The 21,166-nt window shown below is 40.8% G+C and overlaps 2 protein-coding genes across 3 annotated transcripts; one reads left to right on the plus strand and one right to left on the minus strand.

Moving 5' to 3' along the window:
- Positions 1-5,657: 5,657 nt before the first annotated feature.
- On the minus strand, positions 5,658-9,058 carry rpl30 (ribosomal protein L30). 2 transcript variants are annotated; one of them, XM_084080602.1, is made up of 5 exons: positions 8,996-9,058; positions 8,837-8,885; positions 7,726-7,871; positions 6,550-6,680; positions 5,658-5,752 (listed from the first exon to the last, which is right to left on the minus strand). In XM_084080602.1, exons 2-5 carry the CDS (start codon positions 8,855-8,857, stop codon positions 5,700-5,702), a joined length of 351 nt encoding a protein of 116 aa, XP_083936728.1. In that variant the 5' UTR covers positions 8,858-8,885; positions 8,996-9,058; the 3' UTR covers positions 5,658-5,699. The 2 variants fall into 2 exon arrangements, with proteins under 2 accessions (XP_083936728.1, XP_083936727.1); XM_084080601.1 differs by having other exon boundaries at positions 9,001-9,035.
- A 1,525-nt stretch (positions 9,059-10,583) lies between these two features.
- Positions 10,584-20,707, plus strand: LOC311061275 (uncharacterized protein). Its single transcript, XM_084079830.1, has 4 exons — positions 10,584-10,934; positions 15,135-15,449; positions 19,767-19,820; positions 19,923-20,707. The coding sequence occupies exons 1-4, from the start codon at positions 10,847-10,849 to the stop codon at positions 19,931-19,933; spliced, it is 468 nt and encodes a 155-aa protein (XP_083935956.1). The 5' UTR covers positions 10,584-10,846; the 3' UTR covers positions 19,934-20,707.
- The last annotated feature ends 459 nt before the right edge of the window (positions 20,708-21,166 follow it).

The raw sequence follows: 21,166 nt of genomic DNA on the forward strand, positions 1-21,166 counted from the left end.
TTTTGGTCTGATCTTCTTGTTCTGATGTAATGTCTCTGAGGCAGGCATCCAGATGCATAAAACGCAGGTCACCAGGTATTGGTATTGGTATGGGACATTAGTCATGTGACTAATGTCATGGGGTTTACTATTTGTGTTTCACTGATAGCTGCAGTGACATGTTGGATGACATCTTTCCCATCAGGAAGAAAATATATATATTTTTTCTTAGTGTGGAACTGAGTTAGAGATTCTAATTTATGTTAGAGATTAATAGAATGTCCCAGGCCCACTCAAGGATGATTTAGAGAAGGATTCCATGGCAAGAAATTCAGCCCATAGCAGTTCGCATTCACCACAACCACTCTGTTCAGACTTCATATTTCAGCTTAATCTTCGACATTAATCACATTCCATATATATATAGTATATACTCCACATAAAAATGGACTTTGTTCAATCCATATAGCTGCTAAAACCGCTTGACCTCGTTCACAGAGCATCACTATAATTCACAGTATCTCTGTTGGCCTGTATAGCAAGTTGACTCCAGTGGTCCATTTCCACAGAATGATGAATTGAGAGTCGTCAGCTCATCCGCACGTGCCCGCCTGGCTGCCCTTTATGGCTGACAATCCCTGAGCCGGCAGAGTAACGACAGCGCCAACGGATCAACAGGGATTTAAGCTTCCATCTCTTCTGCCACAAAATGGAGCCTGGCATTACCTTGGGCCTGACAGGAGCCAGACACACTCACCTACTTTCTGCCAGCGTAACTGGAGAATAAAAATAAGTAGGTCACATATGGGCCATTTTCTCTCTCTGAGAAGTTTGTCCAGCAATGGTCAACCCTGAGCTAGTTCAGAGTCGTCTGGTCCTTGGAACAGGCATCAAATTACATTTACTATGTTCAGTACCTCTTCCCAGACGCTATAAATAATATACTATGAATAATAGATGATGTGAGCTCAGGGGTCATGTTACCCAACAATACAGACACTAAATAGTATTCACAAGATCTATGAACTACAACTGTCCTCCTGTCCAGAATAGAACACTGCTGTCATAGGACATCACAGTTCAAAACAGTTCATAATCAATAATGTAATTATTTGTGTGTGTGAGCACTGAGCACATTACGTCCACACTGTCCAGTGAAATGTCAGCTGAGGCATTATCAATAACAATCATCATCATCAGTCAGTGTTGTGTATGGGAAACGTAAAGTTTCCAGTATTAAACCTAGTGCAGTAATCTATATTCCATGCAGCATACTGTAGCACCCCGGGATGTTATTACACATTGTGCTGTGCTGGGGATGTCTGGACCCACTACTATACTACAGAGTATAGTGTTGTAGAAATAAAATGGGAGCCGTAGGCCTAATCATTATGGTTGCTATTGATGTTGTTTGTTGACCCTTGCCAAGTCAAACACAGTTGAATGTACTCTGTCACAAGCAACATCAACATCATTTGTGTTAGGCAGTGGTAAAGTACTCAGATGTTTTACTCAAGTAAAAGCAGCAATAGCACAATGTAGAAATACTCTGCATTCAGCATTTTATTTGAGTTCAAAAGTTCAAAAGTGCTAGCATCAAAATATACTTTAAGTACTCTTTATGCGGAATGGCTAATTTCCTCAAGTACAGTAATTGAGTAAATGCACTTACTACTTAGTTACCTTCCACGACTGGTATTGGGTATCCTCTGCATGTGCTCAGATCATATGGGATGATCTCAATTGATTTAATTGGAAATCAAGAAACAGGCTTAGGTAGGCAACGAGTGGAAAAACTAGGCCAAATCACTCAGTGGATGACGGTGAGCTTATATTATCTCTAACTGTCACTGTGTATTTTATTTGCTCCCTGTGGGGCGGTCAGGGTTTCAATCTAGGGAGGAAATCCTTGACGACTAATCCTGAAAACTTTGAATTTCCCTGCAGGGATCAACACTGAGTCATGAAAAGAGAGACACCAAGACCAAGAGTTTAAAAGCCCCCGCTAGCAACCTAACCAGACCGAAGTGATTTGAACAGACTGACATTGCCATGCTTGAGAGAGCTGACTAGCAAAGGGAAAAAAAGGAAAATGTAAGATTATTATTAGTGCCGAAATTAAGGAGAGGAGTATACAGCACCACTCAATGATTAACATGTATTCTAACAGCAACAACTTTAAAGTACTATAATAACAAGAAAATAAAATAAAAACTACAAAGTGCAATTTGACCTAAGGGTGGCACTAGAAGAAAAACATGGGGTCACCAAAATTAGTAGGGGCATAATTTGGGGAATATTGAGGTGCACAGCAAATTCCATTGTAATCAGTCAGTTGTTTTTGAGTTATGTTTCGCACAAAGTGGACGGACGGACGTGGCCTTAATTCCTTAGAGCCCTGCCCTGGAAATTTGCAAGATACAGCAGTTTGTGAGACTCCATTACTCTTCAGAACCTTTTGGTATATTCACCAATAGACTAATCTATCCCTTTCTAGAAATGATAATGGTGGTTCATATTGAACAGCTTGTTTTTCAAATACTTTTCAGCAGTAGACAGTTTTTCTTTTTTTTTAATATTATTTTTCTTTTTCATTATGCATTAATGGTGTAAGCCGGTCTTCTTGAGTTGCCAATTTGTGCTGTGGATCATGCATACTGTATCTCTGGGGAAAGTGATAAAACTAATATCCCTCACTGTGTCATGGACAAGGTAAGCAAATCATTCCAGTAATCACCCTATTATGTTACAAATGTACTAAGTGTCACTGTTGTACTGGCAGGAGGACCACATGCCATTTGTACCACACATATGCCACGAGGAGCCCTCAGGTTCTGTGCCAGCCAACTAGCTGGCACAGGTATTATGCAACTGCTGCTGTGATTGTAACATTCCAATAGCTCTGGCAGCTTCATACTAGAGGGACATCATTTGAATGGGCCAGTCTATGGTCAGTTTAGGGCTAACAGTTATATATACACAAATGAGTGACACATTAAAGGAACATCTGAATAACTGAGTGAAGAAACATAACAAATGCATTTGCTTCCATACGCTGCATGATTAACATCCTATCATGCATCAAGTTTGGATCAAGATGGCAATAGAAACAGATCTAAGTGACAATGAAATAGGGTTCATTATTCAGACATGGATGGCAGGAGTTTCAGACACAAAACAATTGAACTGGCTTAGTGTTTCAAATAGGAACAGTGATATGTAATATCTGTATTTCAATCTATTGGAAAGACATTAGTAAAAATTGGGTTGGATGAAAATCAATGATGATGATGCTCATGCATTATTGTGATACAGTATTTTTGGAAAAACAGAAGAGCAACTCTTCCTCAGGTGATTGATCCTGCCATGCAGGATGTGATCAGACTGTCAGCAAGAAGTGAACAACTACTTAGAGAGGGATGTTATAGTAAGGCTGCAGTGCATTGTTATAGAACTTTTTGAATGCCATTCGGTTCAAAATAATTTCTTTTCTAATTGTATTTGGACCGTAGAGTGTATAACTTCACAGTAGGGGTCTTGTCACAAGCTCCTATTGCTGTCATTAGGATCTAGTCAACAGTTGCTCCGAGGTCTATTTTCCACTTCACTATTCTCTTTCTGGCTGGGTCAGCAATACCATTGATGTTGTGTAAAGTGTAACATGCCTGTACATAGAATATGACATTCAAGGACGGCATCTGTTAAGAGTGGACAATTATAAGAAGTGTCTGAGATTGGTACTCTGGGGTGCTTCTGCCCTGCTGGGGCTGGAGGAGTGGCCAGGCCAGGAGGCTTGGGTTATGCTGCTGTTTTTATGCTTGTATCTTCTTCAATAAATTCCCTACACCTCACCCGGAGTGGAATATTAATATTTTCCATAATAGCATAAACCCCTCATTACAAATGGTCTACACAGATGTGGAAAAAAGCAATATAGTCAGATGAGTCATAAAGATAAAGAAAACGTTGTCAATTAAATGTAACATAACATGGAAATTAGAATTACCTTTGGCACAATCTTTCATCATATTCTCCACAAGTGGGTGAGTGCATGTGTGACGTACACCAAGATAATGGCACAGGTCTGAATGCTTGGTCCCTATGAGGGGGTCTGGTGTGCCCAGAACCCATGCTGATGACAGTTCCTCAGTTCTTTATAGTAACAGATTAAAGGTGCCTTGAGTGGTATTTTTTATAAAACAAATGTAAAAACGTTGAAGCTCTACATTCCGATAAGATCTAGTGTTTGTACAGTAACGGGTGTCTCCCTATCTCTTTAATAAACAGAAAATAACTTTTTTAATGGATTACAAGTGTTTTCTAATTTTGGTGCAGTGTTCCACTTCCATAGTCTGCTCATATATTCGTTTCATCACTTCCAATTTCACTTGTTCATCCTATATGCCATGAGTTCTCCTGATTGGATGAAACCAGAAAACATTTTTTCTGTTTATTATAGAGCTGGAGAGACATATACCCCGTTAGCCATTTAACACGTTTCCACAACGAATATTTCCACACTGTGAGCAAGTCACTGACCATGAACATCATACAGGTGTTGCGTTGCAATATCTTCTGTATTGAAGTATCGACACAATACAAGTATCCAAGTCTAAGTATCTTCTACAGAAAAGTTGTGCAGTGAAAACAAACAACCTACAATATCATGTGTAGCACTGGGAGTTTGTAGATCAACCTTATTTTCTTTCATCCATGACATGCCCAAAATAAGGATGTCAGGTTAAAAGTGTTTAATAATCGGATTTCTCAGTTCCAAAATGTTCTTATTCAACAGTTCTGCTGTCAGTTATATGATATCAAGGTAGAAGCGTTCACGTCGCGATCCCTGTCAAGTAATACTTGCTATTACCTGCTAATTCTACCAAACACTTTGTTGCAGCACTGCCTTGTCTGCCCTCTACTACCCAACCAGTGCAGCTTAAAAGATCTTGCAGAGTTCAATAATAATGGGACTGTGTAAAGAAATGGGAAACTGTCATATAACCACATGCTTCAAAGACACGAAAAGAAGAAGAAATGATATCAATGTGATATTAATTCACTGACTTTTCAAACAGCTTTGCCAAGGCTGGAGGACATATCAGCCAGCTGCATCAGAGTAACCAGGTCTAACGAAGAGAACGCTACTGCTCTCTAGTGGACATGCTGCAGACTGACTGTAAACAGGAGAGGTAAACAACAGTCTTACATTTGACCAAACAATGTACAAATGGTAGATCCAGATGTCAGCTTTTATATGAATTTGTTGAACATGGATCATCTTTTATAGACCACCCAATTTTAAGATAAACTAAAGTATTGAACATGTGACTGACAACACACTGCCAAAGGATTTAGTCTGTCCAAGTTGATCACTATTCACTTGACTAGACCAACCCAAATACGTTTAAACAACTAATAGAGCCTGCAGTAAAAGCATAACAGAAGAATGAAACAGCTGTAATGTCCATGGGTTATTGCAAGCAAAGGATATACTATCAACCAAGTATTAGATGTGATAGGTTATATTCACTTTCATTGTACTTTAAAGCCATTCAGTTCAAACACCATCTGCTATTCGCTTTAAGTAATTGTAGTAATTGTAATACTTCAAATGACCATGAGGACTTAAGGATGGAGTCTTTAAAATTATTTTATAGAAACGACAAGGCAATAGATACCATTTCACCAACTTTATTTATAACAATATGGATACAGCTCTACTGGGGAGGCTGCTGCTGATCTGGCATGCTCCTGATGATGTCAGAATCACCTGCAGGAGGAAGCAACGGGAAATGGATTAATAAATAGATAATACAACACATATATCCTATCTGCATATTACAGCCCATATTCATGGACGTGGGGTGCCCTTGTGAGATATGGGTACAATGTTGCCAATGGAGCACTGGTTAACTGACCAACAGTGTGGTCAGCTCAATTGAGCTCCGACTGGCTCTCATATAGCGAACCAGTAGTGCCAAACTGGACCATTTTGTTGCTAGGTCCGTCAGCCCTCCGAAGGATTCGCACACAAGGAGTGACAGTGATAGGATGTTTAATAGGAAACTGTCCTAACGAAATACTGTTGGAATAGAGGTGCCCCAATTATTCTTCATAGGAAATAAGTTCAGACCGTCCCTGCATTACTACATTTTTAGCCCAAATATTATAATGACAGTGATACAAGGTCAAAAGAATGTAAAACAGAGTCCTATCAATGTTATAACTATAGTCATCTTTTAGACTGTGGAACATCACATAAAGCCAATCAATATTTTGCGTGAGGCGTGTACGCAAGGAGAGAGGGTGCAAATATGGTAAAAAACATTGATACGGTAAGAACTTTCAAATTCCAGGTTATATGTATATACAGACCAACCCTATTGTGATCAGACTTCTGAAAATGTGGAATAATGTGGAACCAGTCCATAACATTATGTAGATGCTATTTCTTCGTTGATGACATACAACACAAAACTATAAAGCGTAACTTCTTTCAGGATTGCATGGTTAACAGCTACCACATGTAGTCATGTCTACTCCACACACTTCCAGAAGGGAACTCACCGGGGTCAATAATCGCCAATGTGCAAACCCTGTAGTATTTGCCGCAAGCTGTGCCAAGCTCAATGTTGTTGCCGCTGTAGTGGTGCACACCAGTCTTAGCCAGCATAGCGTAGTACTCAATCTCAGATTTCCTGTAAGGACAAAAGATTTGACTATTAGAAATATGAACTATTATCTAACTGCTAATAATACAACACGTATAGCCTATATTCATGGACGTGCGGTGCCCTTGTGAGATATGGGTACAATGTTGCCAATGGAGCACTGGTGAACTGACCAAACAGTGTGGTCAGCTCAATTGAGCTCCGTCTGGCTTTCATATAGCGAACCAGTAGTGCCGAACTGGACCATTTTGTTGAGGGTCCGTCAGCCCTCCGAAGGATTCGCACACAAGGAGTGACAGTGATAGGATTCTTAACCAATGGGAAACAGTTCAAACGAAAACACTGCTGGAACAGAGGTCCCCCAATTATTATTCATAGGAAATAAGTTCAGAACTTCTCTGCATCATATCTTTTGCATGATCATGATGACAGTGATACGATGTCAAAATAATGTAAAACAGTACTAATGAAACACTGCCGGACACTGTACATATAGCTTTTACTGCCAATTTTACAGTTAATTGATTTAATCTTAAAACTTAGTTTATTTAGTCGTTATTAAAATTTTACTGGAATCATTTAGTGAATGTTGGCCAAATGTTATTGTGCAGTTGAGTCATGATACCTGAATTTAGTTTGTAAATGTATTCTCTACAGGAACTATTTGCCAAAACATTTCAAATCAGCACAGGCTTTAAAATGCATGTAAACATAATATGGACAAACAAATAACCTCCATCTAAAGCAATTTCATGTCTGCAAGTTGATTTTCATATGAATGGAATCCAAAGACTTCCTCTACAATAAAACCACAGTACTATGCTTTGTATAAGGTTCTGCAGTAATGTCAAATTAAAAAGGCTCAACATGCCAGATAACCTTACACACACACACACACACATAATTTACTGCCCTCACAGTCTCTCAGAAACATCTACAATGTATATTCATAATTGGGTTAAATTTCAACCATGTGTAAGTGCAAATGACATTATCCTTGTACAACTCCTTTAACAGCTGAGCGTTCATGTTTATTGATACTGATTACTGATGTTAAATTGCCATTAGATACCTGAGGGCAGGACAGTTGTTGGCCAGGATGACCAGCTTGGCTTTGCCCTGGCGGATCATCTTTTGGGACTGTTTGTATCCCAGCACGTATTTGCCACTCTTCATCACCAGCTGGAGTCTGGAGTTGATAGACTCCATGGACTTTTTCTAAAGACAGGAGGAATAAATGGCTCAGTACCATGAGAGATGCTACCACATGATGGTCAACAGAAGTCAGATTCCTACAGCAATTAAATTCTCAGTTTTAATATATCCATTATATATCCTATCTTCATATTACAGCCCATATTCATGTACGTGGGGATCCCTTGTGAGATATGGGTAGTGGGTACAATGTTGCCAATGGAGCACTGGTGAACTGACCAGACAGTGTGGTCAGCTCAATTGAGCTCCGACTGGCTCTCATATAGCGAACCAGTAGTGCCAAACTGGACCATTTTGTTGAGGGTCCGTCAGCCCTCCGAAGGATTCGCACACAACGAGTGACAGTGATAGGATTCTTAACCAATGGGAAACAGTTCAAACGAAACCACTGCTGGAACAGAGGTCCCCCAATTATAGATTATTATAGATAAAGATTCGCACACTAATCCAATTCAAATAGAGGCTGGTTTGGTAATTTAAAAGGTTAAGTATACAAACGTAAAAAGAAAATAAAGGACCCTTACAGCTTTATACTCAAGAGTTAAAATGATCTAACACTGGTGTACCATGCAATGTCATCATTCATGTGAAACAGCTCCGTCTGTTTTGCATTTTCCAATTAACAATGCAACGATTAAATGCGTCTAAAAGTGTTTAGAATCTGACAGTACATCCACTTAGTAAGGAACGTCACCATTGATCAACATTAGCTGCAGGCTATGCTACTACAAGCTAATATCAGCGTGCATTGCTGCCTACATCGAAATGAACTCATTTGAACACTTGTCGGTACAACTAATTCAGACACAACCAACACAACCGGCGTATCAATAAAGGGGTATGAATGACAGGTTTTTAAAGCAACGTGTTTAGCTACGGAGCTAACATGCTAACGGAGGGCCCGGTAGGCAACAACGTTTCCACGTGAAGAGAGGCAGCCATTGCCTCGACGGAGCGGGGGGACTCACCGCCTTCTTTGCAGCCACCATTTTTGCTGTTTAGTCCGATCCGGCCAACCTGAGTTTAACACAAATGGAAGCAGAAATGTGTCGTTAACACATAAACACCGACAGAACGACAAGCTGGACAGATATGGGGGTAGTTTTATCTTAAAACTCAGAGCTCATCTTACAGTGAAGTATCCCCAATATGGCCTCGGAGAGAAAGGAAGTACCGTGGTGCATTGCGAATATATGGGCCCACGCGAGGAAAGCCTGGTTTCTATTTGCTGCTCAGTGTGCAGATCCGGTCTAGCGCCCGCCTACTGTATCCGGTAATGCTCGTCAAACATATGTATGCACACAGTCCTGTTCCGTATCCGTACTACACCGGATCTGCAACCTGTAAAGATAGTTGATTCCAGTTGTAGTGTGCACGTTATACTACTGAGTCTGCGTGAACGAGATCTTGACTACGAGACCATTTTTGGTTCTCAGCCTGTGGGTCGGGACCCCCAGGGGGTCCCCACATGATTTTGGAGGGGTCCCCAGTGACAATTTAAGTACTTACTTTTAAGACATTTTTAATACCTAAAAATAAGAAAAAAGAAAATAATTGAAAAGAAGACTATAGACCCCTTAACAGACGACGTCACACTGATAAGAACCAGTATGCGCGCGCAGGCCGGCACCAAATGAAACCCATTCTGTCATGTCTCGCTAGGACGCGCCTCACTAGCCAACACACAAGAGGAGGTTGAATGAACTGAAACCAGCGGCTCCTGCAATCATCAACAGGTGCGCATATGAGCAATACAAGGTTATTCTTACCTTCTCAGACCCGCGGGAGCAGACCAGTGCAACAACCAGTCATCTAGCTGCTGCCTGATAACCAGTAGTGGAAAAAGTACTCGCATTTTTTACTTAAATACATGTACTGCAATGTAGAAATACTCTGTTACAGGTAAAAGTCCGGAATTCAAAATTTACTTGAGTAAAAGTACAAAAGCATTGGTATCAAAATGTACTTAAAGTACCAAAAGTAGAAAGTACTCATTATGCAGAATGTCCCATTTCACAACTTTTCAAATGTATACATATTTTGAAAATAGCAGATCAAATACTCCAGTAAAGTAAAACATACCTTAATACTTAACATTTTACTTAAGTACATTGCTTGAGTAAATGTACTTAGTTACTTTACACCACTGCTGGTAACTAATAACATCCTAAGTCTGAGTGTGACAGACAGTGTTATTAACTCTGAGTGTACAAATGGATGACCTCATGGGTGAGTAACTCTGAGAGCGTGACAATGTAGCTACACGTTTGTGTACACACACACTCAGAGTTAAATGAACACTCCGGATTTTACAGTGATGGAACAGCACCAGTGCTTCCCAAACCTTTTGGCTCGAGAGCCAAAAGAGAAATTTGCTGTCTCCCCAGGACCCAAAGCTAGTGCAAATAGCAGATCTCGCGTTGTGAGCTTGTAGATCGGCTATTTTCACTGCTTCTTTATCATTTGGTTTCTAATGTATGGGATTTCTTTGATTTTCTTTTATGTATTCCTTAAATTATTTTGAAAAATATTTTGGAATGTTTTTTTTTTTTAATTGAAATAATAATATTTAAAAACTAAATTTAAGAAACCAAAAGTTTCTCGTGACCCATAAAAATTGGACCGCGACCCAAACATGGGTCCCGACCCACTGTTTGAGAACCACTGGTCTACACAGCGCACACACTAGTCAACGATCCACTTGCGTGTCAAACTGTCGAGGCACCTACACCTAGGAGCGTGTCCATGTTGAACACACCTTACATTCTTCCTATGCGGGGACCTCACGGGACCAGTGGAATTTAACGACAGCAGTCTTATTTGTCCAGTGGATCTGAGGACCTTTGCATTTTTTACTGACACTATCATCAATGCAGGGCGTCATCAGGAAAGCTGCCAAGTCTTCCTCTCAGCACTAACTTCTACTTTTCTTTTTTAAAGCTGCACCTCCACTTCTCTATGTGCTAAGAGACAGAATAATGGGATGCTCAACATCTACAGCTACAGCGGTGGATACGACCCGGCCGAGCACCAAGCCAGAGGAAAGCAACGGCGCCAGCACCACAGGTAGGACCTAGCCTACTATGTTTGTTAAAGGACAAGTTGTTGACTAACTTCTAATTCGATTTCCATGAGGGTAGAAAAGTTCCACATGCATTTCAATAGGTTATCATAGTATAACATATTATTAATACAATGCAAATCAATATTAAATGTAAAAAAATATAACTTTTTATAATTCATTATATATAATATATTACTATTATATATTATAATGCAATTCTTTCTACCTCTTTGTCCAAATTGCGATATGGAAAGAGTGGGTTTTGGAAAAGTTCATCGTCATTTTCCATATCACCCGTTTTATTATGGAACACTATTCTCATGAGGGTGGCACAATTTAATTACTAGTCACCCATATTTAAGCAACATTATGGAATTCTATTAGCACAGCGGGGAACCATGCAGTAATAATGTAGATATCCACAATGACAGGATGGGAAAGTCAACTGTCATTGTTTAGTACATTGGTACTGGGTCTGTCGTCCCTGGGAGGGACAGTGGCGTTCAGGGTATTCGGTGACAAGCTTCGATTTCAAAGGGAAATAGAGAAGCCACTGTAGACACTAACTTCCTTGTACTGAGACAGAGATGGGTAGGTTTGGGTACAAATTAGCACACCTCTCAAAGGTAAACCCCAAACATTGCATCTCTTGGGAGTGTGCAGCATCTACACACTACAGCATTCCATTTCAATTCATTTTAGGCATTTAACAGATGCTCTTATCCAGATTTACAAAGTGCAAGATCAAAGAAAATGGTGTGAATCCTATATAGTCAACAAATGACAGGGTAAATGTCCATGTAAGTACAGTGCAAATACATTAATGTAGTGCTTCAAAACTAAACATCAAACCTAGCATCTGTCCAAATAAACAACATGCTACAGTATCTAAATTACATTATTTGCAAGATTTGGCCAAAAATTGCAGATCTACAATCTTACAACATGTCGCGTTGTGAGCTTGTATTGGTTATTTTCGGCAAAGAGATTTGGTGTAGAGGGAAAAGAAGAGAGGACCAAGTGTAGACCGCTGGGTGATTGTGGTCAGTAAAGTATCTAGGGTTTAAGTGGTTTAATGGAATCATTAGTATGGATTTATCTTTGCACCAATATACCTCTCATCATGTCCATGAGAAAAAACATAATGAGTCCATGTGTTTTCTGACAAATTAGTTTGAGAGAGTTGAGGAATATTTTTGTGATTTACAAAGCTTCCTAATAGGAAGTTCCTATCTCTCCACCTGCAGTCTCAGTATAGTAAGAGAGATAGGAACTCTATATAGATAGGAACTTAGATAGTAAGAGATTACTATCTTCATAACGTCTGCAAACACACGCACGCACGCACAGACAAAGAAATATAGGCTTTTATCACACCAGATGTCTGACAGAAAAGACAGAGAAATAGCTTGAAATATGCCCCTTATTCTGTCCTTCTCAAGGTTTATTAACTGAATGAAATTAAGTGTAGGCTACGTGATTATGTCCTGTATCATACAGGATATTACATATATATATTACATACAGGCTGTATGTAATGTAATATTCAGTGTGCACCCTATTTCATTGGGTAGGTAGACGTTAACTCAATGATAGAATGTATAACAATGACTATTCAGATCAATAGTTTCTCTCTCCCCACCTATCCAAAAGTTTCCTAGGGAATGGTGGGCATCACTTCCTGTCGATTTGATCAGTTATCAGGGATCAAATCGACAGGAAGTGATGCGCACCATGCCCTAGGAAACTTGTGGATAGTACTATAGAAAGTTGTAGAATGCTGTACAAAATCTAATCTGATAACAGTCTTCTCTTATGGGGGTCCCTGACACCTAATCTTTTCAAATGGGGTCTGCAGTCTAATACGTATCAATTTGCGCATCTTTGACAGGAAAATGTTTGAGAACCAATGGCTTGGGCTGTACTATAACTAATTGGGATCTGAATAGATAAAGTGCTTGTTGGATTGGAAGGTGTCCATGTTATCATTCTTGAGAGTCGGCTGGAAATTTGACTGAGATATTTTCTTAGCTTTGCATGTAAGCTCCTTGTGAAGGATCACATTGTTCCACCTGTAACCCTCAAGGGAGAAGACATTAACCTTTTTTTCATTTATATGATGTCATGAAACCACAACTCATTATGACATAGTGTTGGTGTTAGCTGAAAATAAATATCAGGCAATGTACTGTAGTGATCTCAGATGGTCACATCTATATCAAGCATACTTTCCAAAAATGTTTTCTTTCTAAGTGCTGAAGTTTAACCTGTTGAAACTGTTGAGAACTATGACGCCTCTCTAACCATAATCTACCTGGTATGATTAAGATACAGTTCTTTGGGTAAGATTCCATGCAAATATTTATGAATGCAAAATGGTGAGGATATATAATTGAAAAGGTAGTGATCATAAGAAAGGGCGGCGGCACTAAAAAGATATTGCTTGCTACAGTAAGTCAAGTGGATGGCAGTGTGGCGGAATAACGATAATGGTGAAAGTCACGATATGGTTATAGTCTACTGTATAGTGCTTGGTGTAGACAACCCTTAACCACCCACCCACACACCCACACACACACACACACACACACACACACACACACACACACACACACACACACACACACACACACACACACACACACACACACACACACACACACACACACACACACACACACACACAGTTTTACATCCTGAGTCTGAGTTTTGGGTTGAGAAAAATAGGACAATGTGTTAATGAGTCCAAAAGTTTCACTCTATACTATAATCATTAACTCTTTGTTTTTCAGCTTATGTTTCAGATGGGGTGAATTGGGCTATACTGTTAAATAATAATCACATACTTCATCAATTAACAACTCTAGATTGCTAACTAACAGAAGAATATAATTATTTCCCCTTATTTGTATACGTGTGTACGGTAAATATGTTCCATATCCGCATAATGCTAGATAGGTTTCTGTTGTTCCTTAATTTATGCATTTGTTACTCTGAGAGTATACAAATGTAACCAAATGGACGGGCCCATTTGGTTACATTTGTACACTCTCAGGGATTTCGCTGGTAGTTTGACAACTCTCTGCCTGTGCCTCCTGAGAACCAGCGGGTAGCAGTGTCACTCACTAACAACACATACAGTAATGATCACTAATGATCTGCAGTCAATACCACAAGAAATACAGTACATATATAGCCTACCTAACACCTAACACATTATGTTATTTTTTTAACGACTTTGAACCTGGTGTCCCTATTTTTGCCATGGCATGGCTATTTTTGCTGCGCAACACTGTAGTACAATAAAGTATAACATAGGGCTGGTTATTAGTATGTTGTTCCAAAGGGTTAACAACTATTTTATTGGTAATAGGCCTCCATGGTGACCAAAGGAAGGAAAAAAGCCAAGATTACACAATTGATGCCCCCTGCTTTCTCAGTTAAACCTTGAATAGAGTTTGGTATTTGATACTTATCTGACAGAGAATGTTTGTTTACTGTTTGCTGACCGTAGTCACCATTATAATCCTCGCCTAGAGAGAACCACATAACATGAGAACATGAGGCTGTTGCTCTGTGTTGCCACGAGGCCATCGTGAGGGAGATGTCATAACATATACTCACAAGTCAGTCTCTATATGTTTCACTCAATAGAGACTGGAGGACAATCTCCCAGGAAATAGTGTTTTACAATAAAATCCTGTCTCAGACACGCACTCACTGAAGTCGGGTTTGACGCAGGGCACGCAACTCAGATGGGGTGTGATGTCACATTCTCAATCAGAGTCAATCAGAGTCAGACTAAAGACATGGTCAATGAGGAAGTATGTTTGTGGATGTTTAGGAACAAAACAAGCGCTCCTCCATCCCCAAACAGCACGTCTAATGCAATTGACAGCGGTGTGGTTGGTGTTTATGTACAAATGTTCTATGTAAATACTTGTTGGATTATGCAAACTCATTGGAGTTCTGGATGATCAAACGAATACGGTACATACTGTTTTCACAGTCTACAAAATGAAGGCAAAGATAGAGCAATGATGGTACCATATAGCTCTTTAAGGGACGTTTTGGGGGAAGAAAAATGCTTGCTATGTACATTACATTTATTGAACAGAGATTATTTAAACCACACCAGGGGACATATGGACAGGGACTCTAAGAATGTATGGACAATGTGAAAGATCCCGCACTCTCGACAGGGGCAGCCAGCGACAGTGGCAAAGTAGCAGAGGACAGCGTAACGATCCCTGACCAGACGCCGGCTGCAGCGGAAGCTAAGCCTGCAGACGACGCTGCTGCCACCAGCGCCACGCCTGCAGAGAGTACGAGCGCCATTCCACCAGCTGCAGAAGCAGCGGCAGCAACGGAGCCAGCAGCTGACAGCCCCCCAGCTGAGAAGCCAGCGGACTCTCCAGCGCCTCCGCCTTCAGAGCCCGCGCCTGCAGAGCCCGCGCCTGCAGAGCCTGCGCCTGCAGAGGCAGCACCTGCAGAGGCAGCACCTGCAGCCCCAGAAGGTGGGTGAGAGTGGGAAGAGTAGGAGTGCAATGGTCACAAGTGTGTTCTGTCTTTTGGACAGTCAGCACAAACTTCCTAAACATATCTTTTGTTTGTTTGTTTGTTTTCGTTAGATAATGTGATCATTGACCATGTGAATTTAGACCATGCAAAAATAGTTCTTATTGTAGCTCTATTGTATACCTGGGTTTTTAGAAGACTGTGGGCTTGTGGAGACAGTTATTGAAGTGAAACTGTATTTTAATACCACAGAATGTCCAGGATGAAAGCTAAACGGCCTCAAATCAAGACCTCGGCCCTAGCAAGGTTCAAGCCCTGCCCAGTTTCCCATGGAAATGACATCTGTGTTCTAGGCTTAATCTCCTAAATTAAGACTGGACAGTTGACACATGGATTGAGTTCGCTGACCGCTTGGCAAAGTTGCAAAGTTGATAAGGGGAATTGAATACCTGTGCGTGTGTGTGTGTGTGTGTGTGTGTGTGTGTGTGTGTGTGTGTGTGTGTGTGTGTGTGTGTGTGTGTGTGTGTGTGTGTGTGTGTGTGTGTGTGTGTGTGTGTGTGTGTGTGTGTGTGTGTGTGTGTGTGTGTGTGTCTCTGTTTGTACAACCAGCCCTGGCTCTCCCCCAGAATGTCCTAATATGGTGCTGGTGTATGTGTGCATATGCGTGCGTGTGTGTGTGTGTGTGTGTGTGTGTGTGTGTGTGTGTGTGTGTGTGTGTGTGTGTGTGTGTGTGTGTGTGTGTGTGTGTGTGTGTGTGTGTGTGTGTGTGTGTGTGTGTGTGTGTGTGTGTATATATTTAATTCATTAGTGAGTTGAACACCTGGAAAGTATCAGAGCGCTCAGAGATTCTACTGGCACACTGCATAGCCACTGGCCCTGAAAGTTCACCACCTTGCCGAAAACAGCTGTCACCATACGCTTTAATAGTAGAGAGAGAGAGAGAGTCTAATGACAATATAGACGCGTCATTGCGAGGGAAGGTGAACTCATGTATGGCTCCATTGACCAGCGGTAACCTGAGTGGTGTTTCCACCTTCTGCTCTGTGACCCAGTGAACACAGAACAGCCCCGGTGCCCCTGTGAATTATGTCCCTTCCATCTCTCCCTAGAGTAGACCCTCCCAGGGCCCAGTGTCATTAAAGAGGCTGTAACCAGGGCAGTATCCAACACACAGACATTGTTTAGGGCTTTTAATGAACACAATGGCAGTGGTGGACAAAGTACTCAACCCGAGTGATTTAGTCAGTTACTAGTCAAGTACTGGAATAGTTGCTTTTAAAAACACTCAAGCATTAAAAAGTACAAACTTTGTCTTTTTAATATCAATGCATTTCTGTATTGATATTTAGACACCTCCCCCCCTGCCAAAAAAAAAACTCAAGGAAAGTACAGATGCTCAAAGAATGTAACAGTACAGTATTCAAGTGAAGTCTACTTCATCACTGTCCAGTGTCCACCATTGCACACCTGGGTAGGTACACGTACGCTTGTGTTTGCAGGTCACTTCATTTGGTACACAGTGACATCATGGTGGCCAATGATAAAACTTTAAATATAGCACTTAAAATGGCTCCCCTTAACAGCTTAAAATTGCACAGCCAAGGTGCAGTATGGCAATGGCAACATGCTTGGCTGGGTTACGTTTGTTAATTAACAGGGCAGCCTCAAAGTCTTCCCCTGAGGAATTTCTCTGGGAAACATGTGTGACTATTTGTGCAGTAGCACAGCTACAATGTATTCATTGTGCAAAATGAATATTTTTAAGACAATGAATAATTGGCAGCAGGAAGGAGAGCAGATGTCTAGGAACCTGAGGGTCCCCGGTTCGATCCCCAGCTCCTCCTGGCTTCGTGTCCAAGACACACAGTAACCGCTCCTGATAAGCAGATTGCTGCTTTGCATAGTTACCTCTGCCGTTGTAAAGCACTTTGGATAAAGTTGCTACTATAGTAATGTAGGCCATTTCTAATGCAGTGGTTCTCAACCTGTGGGTCGGGACCCCCAGGGGGGTCCCCACGTGATTTTGTGGGGGTCCCCAGATGACAGTGAAGCGACAATTTAAGGACTTTTAAGACCTTTTTAATACCTCAAAAAGAAAAGAAAAAGACCATTACTGCATTAAAAGCAATCAACAAACTGTACTATAAAAACTGGTCAAACATTGGCCAAATTGTCAAATAAGAAATCCATTGACCAAAAGCATTTTGAAAATAGCCACAACGCCTCGCATTGCGAGGCTTGTAGATACTATTTTCACAATATTTATCTGTGGTACCGAGTCAAACTAAATTTCATGTCTCAACTCCTACAATTCCAAATGCTTGTCAGGATGGGGGGTCCCCAGTTCAAATATGATTATTTTGGGGGGTCACGGCTTGAAAAGGTTGAAAACCACTGTTCTAACCAGAACAGCTTTTCTCCATAAACATCCTCTTGGCTGCACAGGGAGGGAAAGTGTCCACATGGTCAGATCAAGAGTGTGTCCTGTCCACGACTTCACATCACATGCTGAAGCTGCTCCTGGCAACCGCTGTTCAGACAACAGTGCAGAGACAGGAAATTGAGCAAGGGCAGAGAAGGGTCACAGGTCTCCAGACATAATCAAATCGCTATCATGTGGCCAGTGATATAGTCAGCTACCATAATCATAATTCATTTCATTTCATTTAGAGTCCAAAGGAACTTGTATGTGTCTGTACAGTGGTACACAACTGACCAAGCACCTTTTCCATCTACTCAGGCCATACAGTAACTCTATACAGGGAAATGCTTAACAAAGGATGATTGATGCTGTCATACCACTGCTATCAATTCAGCAATGCAAATGACTAGCAGGCCATTGAATCAGGAAGTTGACCCATTTTCCTGTTTGTCTAATGCAAAGTACCTTTGTGGGTCATTATAGCTTAGCAAGGACAGCAGTCAAACCTAGAAACACTGTGATGACTCACTGCATTTTCAAGGTCTAACTATACAGTAGTTTCAATAAGTATGAGAAGTTCTGATGGGTTTGATGCAGGGCGGTGGGGGGGGGGGGGGGGGGGGTATGAAATCTTAATACAAATTATAGATTGTTAAATTGAGAACTGGTGCAACTATTTAGCATTTCCAGCCGATCAAATACTGCAGTCTTGAAAAATGTTTCTCCACTTCCGCTGGTCATGTCTTGATTTTCAGTCTTTTTACACTCTTGAATCAAACTTGCAAACTGGTCTTTCCTTATTGGTAAAGACCAATTTGCAAGTTTGATTCAAGGAAAGTCTGTGGGCTGGGAAGTGTCTCTCTTGCCTGCACTTTGTTTGTCAGCGTAGTGTGTCAATAAGATGCAATCTGAGTCCAGAGAGAAACTGGAGTAAGCCAACACACACTGACTGGGCTGCTACTGTATACGTCAGGCCTGGCCAGCCTCCCTGACTGTGTTTCACAGCCAATGAGGAAACAGGATAATGTCTCTATGTTAAGTGCAGTGAGCACTGAGCCTCACAGCTCATCCAGTGTTGCATTGAAAATAGACGATCTACAAGCTCACAACGTGTTGACAAGAGGATATTTTCGGCGTGCCACGCTGGTGTGCAATGAATTAAGCATGGTACTCGGTAGAAGTAATCCTGTATGAATCTAAAATCTTAAATGCATATAGCTGGAAATTAAGACGTGAGAAATGTGTGTTTTTTATTATATGGTTCCGTAGGAGGCTCGTCCACTAGAAGAGGGTCCACATAAGCCACGGTGTTATTAGGCCCTGTCTTGTTTTTCTGGGCATAGTTTTTTGGTCACATAGGTTCACATCATTGTGTCATCATAAATCACTTACCAGTTACTTTTCCATTCCCTTAGTCTGATTATATAATACTAGGCCGGTGCCCTTTGGGCCCCAACTCGGGCACCACGTAAGTCAGGAACGATGAAATACCTGGGTAATCTGTGACACATACGCCAAGTCAATCACCGCCCGAGTTATGCCTGGGACAGACAGACAGACAGACAGACAGACAGACAGACATATATGTGATGTATATTTAGTTTTGTTTTGGGGTATTAACCAAATATTAGATTTTTTTGCTGTGCAGTTTCCATTTCCAGGAAGTGAATGTGATATTATTTATTTATGTTTTTGGTGTGAAAAGAAATCTGTTAATTAATTCATACATACACAAGTTTCTGCAATTTATAGATATAAGTACAGGCTTATTAATTCAATAATTACGGAACCCGTACAATTTCATTTACAGTACAGAGTACAGCGACATGCTATTATTCACACGCACAACTCTCTTTCTGTCTTTCTCTCCCTTTCAATCTCTCTTGGAAATCAGGAGCCAGTGAAGCCCCAGCAGCCCCAACAGAGCCCAAGGCAGAAGATACACCAGGTGAGCAGAGATGCAGTTACAACATTACATAACCACATAACCACACATTACATATTCATGTCCATAATCTGACCCTACTCTGTTTCCCTCTGTGCTTTTCAGCTCCCACCTAATGAGCGAAGTGGAACTATAGTGCAGATGGCTCAACAGATGAATTCTGCGGGAGTGTCCCATGTTGTCTTTCCATGTGTAAATATACTGTACTTATGAGTGAGAGAGAGATATGCCTGATTTATGCTCCGTCGCGTGGTGGCGGCGCACGCTGCAAATAGCCGATCTACAAGCTCACAACGTGTCGCCTTGTGAGCTTGTACATCGGCTATTTTCGGCACTGGTCACTGAGACACTGGTGTACGATGAGGTATAAACGAGGTGATAGAGAGAGAGACAGAGAGAGATAAAGAGAGAAAGACATTGCCATGTTGCCAAGATGCAGACCCTGTGATAACTATGTCCATTCAGGGTCCCTCAGTCATCACTGTGCCTTCTGTCCCTTATGTCGTATGGTTGACATTTGTGCTTGCTATTTGCTAACTGTATAGAGATGCTTTCTGGTTCTTAGCATGTGTGTTTATCTAAAAGAAGATATACTCAGTTGAGGAATCTTATGTTACTGAAACATAAATCTACCCCTTTATAATTGTATAAAGTTAATATATTGCACATTTTGTGAAGTATTTGGTATTTCCTGTGATACGATCCATAAACCAAAATCTGTTTCTACTGAATTTCAATGTCTGTTGACACAGATGAGGATGTTGTTCAGATCAGCAATATCAATTTCAGATGAACATCCATGAGATGTGAGAAAAAACATTGTAATTTATTTTTTAACTTTCAATTATTAGTTGCTGCTGTGTCATTTTTCTCTCTCTAGCAAGCAAGAAATCTTGTCAAAGATGTAATCATAAAATGCAAAGGAAGTACAAAATCATGTCCAGAAAATCTTTTTACTTTATTGTGTAGCCTACTGTATAGTAACATCACTTAAGAGTTGGTGCAGTAGATGAAACTTTCTAGTATCTAGGAGTTTGGGCTGGTTCGTTTTAGGTGTGGGGTTTGTTCCCAGAAGGAATATGAAGTTCATATACTGGCATATCTGGTCATTATTGACCATATTCACCCTGTCGGGGTGGGGTTTCCCAACTCCCATCCCAATAACATAGCCCTGAGTTAACCACTTTCAACCTGGTGTCCCTATTTCGGGTATTAGACATTTTAGGCAAACATTTTCAAAATGCTTTAAGATGATAGAATAGAAGATATACAAGCTCAAGTGTTGCATCACAACATGTTGTGAGTTAGTATGTGGTTAATTTAGTCAATGGTCAGGGAATGTCTTTGTG

The sequence above is a fragment of the Gymnoscopelus microlampas genome (assembly GCF_963454915.1).
Source record: "Gymnoscopelus microlampas genome assembly, chromosome: 15".
In the NCBI taxonomy this organism is placed as follows: domain Eukaryota; kingdom Metazoa; phylum Chordata; class Actinopteri; order Myctophiformes; family Myctophidae; genus Gymnoscopelus; species Gymnoscopelus microlampas.

Bases quoted from the DNA above. Each gene is read 5' to 3' on its own strand.
- rpl30 (XM_084080602.1), bottom strand. From the start codon at position 8,857: ATGGTGGCTGCAAAGAAGGCG. The intron at 7,872-8,836 runs GTGAGTCCCCCC...TCCTGTCTTTAG, and splicing joins TGGTGGCTGCAAAGAAGGCG to AAAAAGTCCATGGAGTCTAT. The intron at 5,753-6,549 runs GTGAGTTCCCTT...TTCCTCCTGCAG, and splicing joins ATTGGCGATTATTGACCCCG to GTGATTCTGACATCATCAGG.
- LOC311061275 (XM_084079830.1), top strand. From the start codon at position 10,847: ATGGGATGCTCAACATCTACAGCTACAGCGGTGGATACGACCCGGCCG. The intron at 10,935-15,134 runs GTAGGACCTAGC...CACTCTCGACAG, and splicing joins CAACGGCGCCAGCACCACAG to GGGCAGCCAGCGACAGTGGC. The intron at 15,450-19,766 runs GTGGGTGAGAGT...CTTGGAAATCAG, and splicing joins AGCACCTGCAGCCCCAGAAG to GAGCCAGTGAAGCCCCAGCA.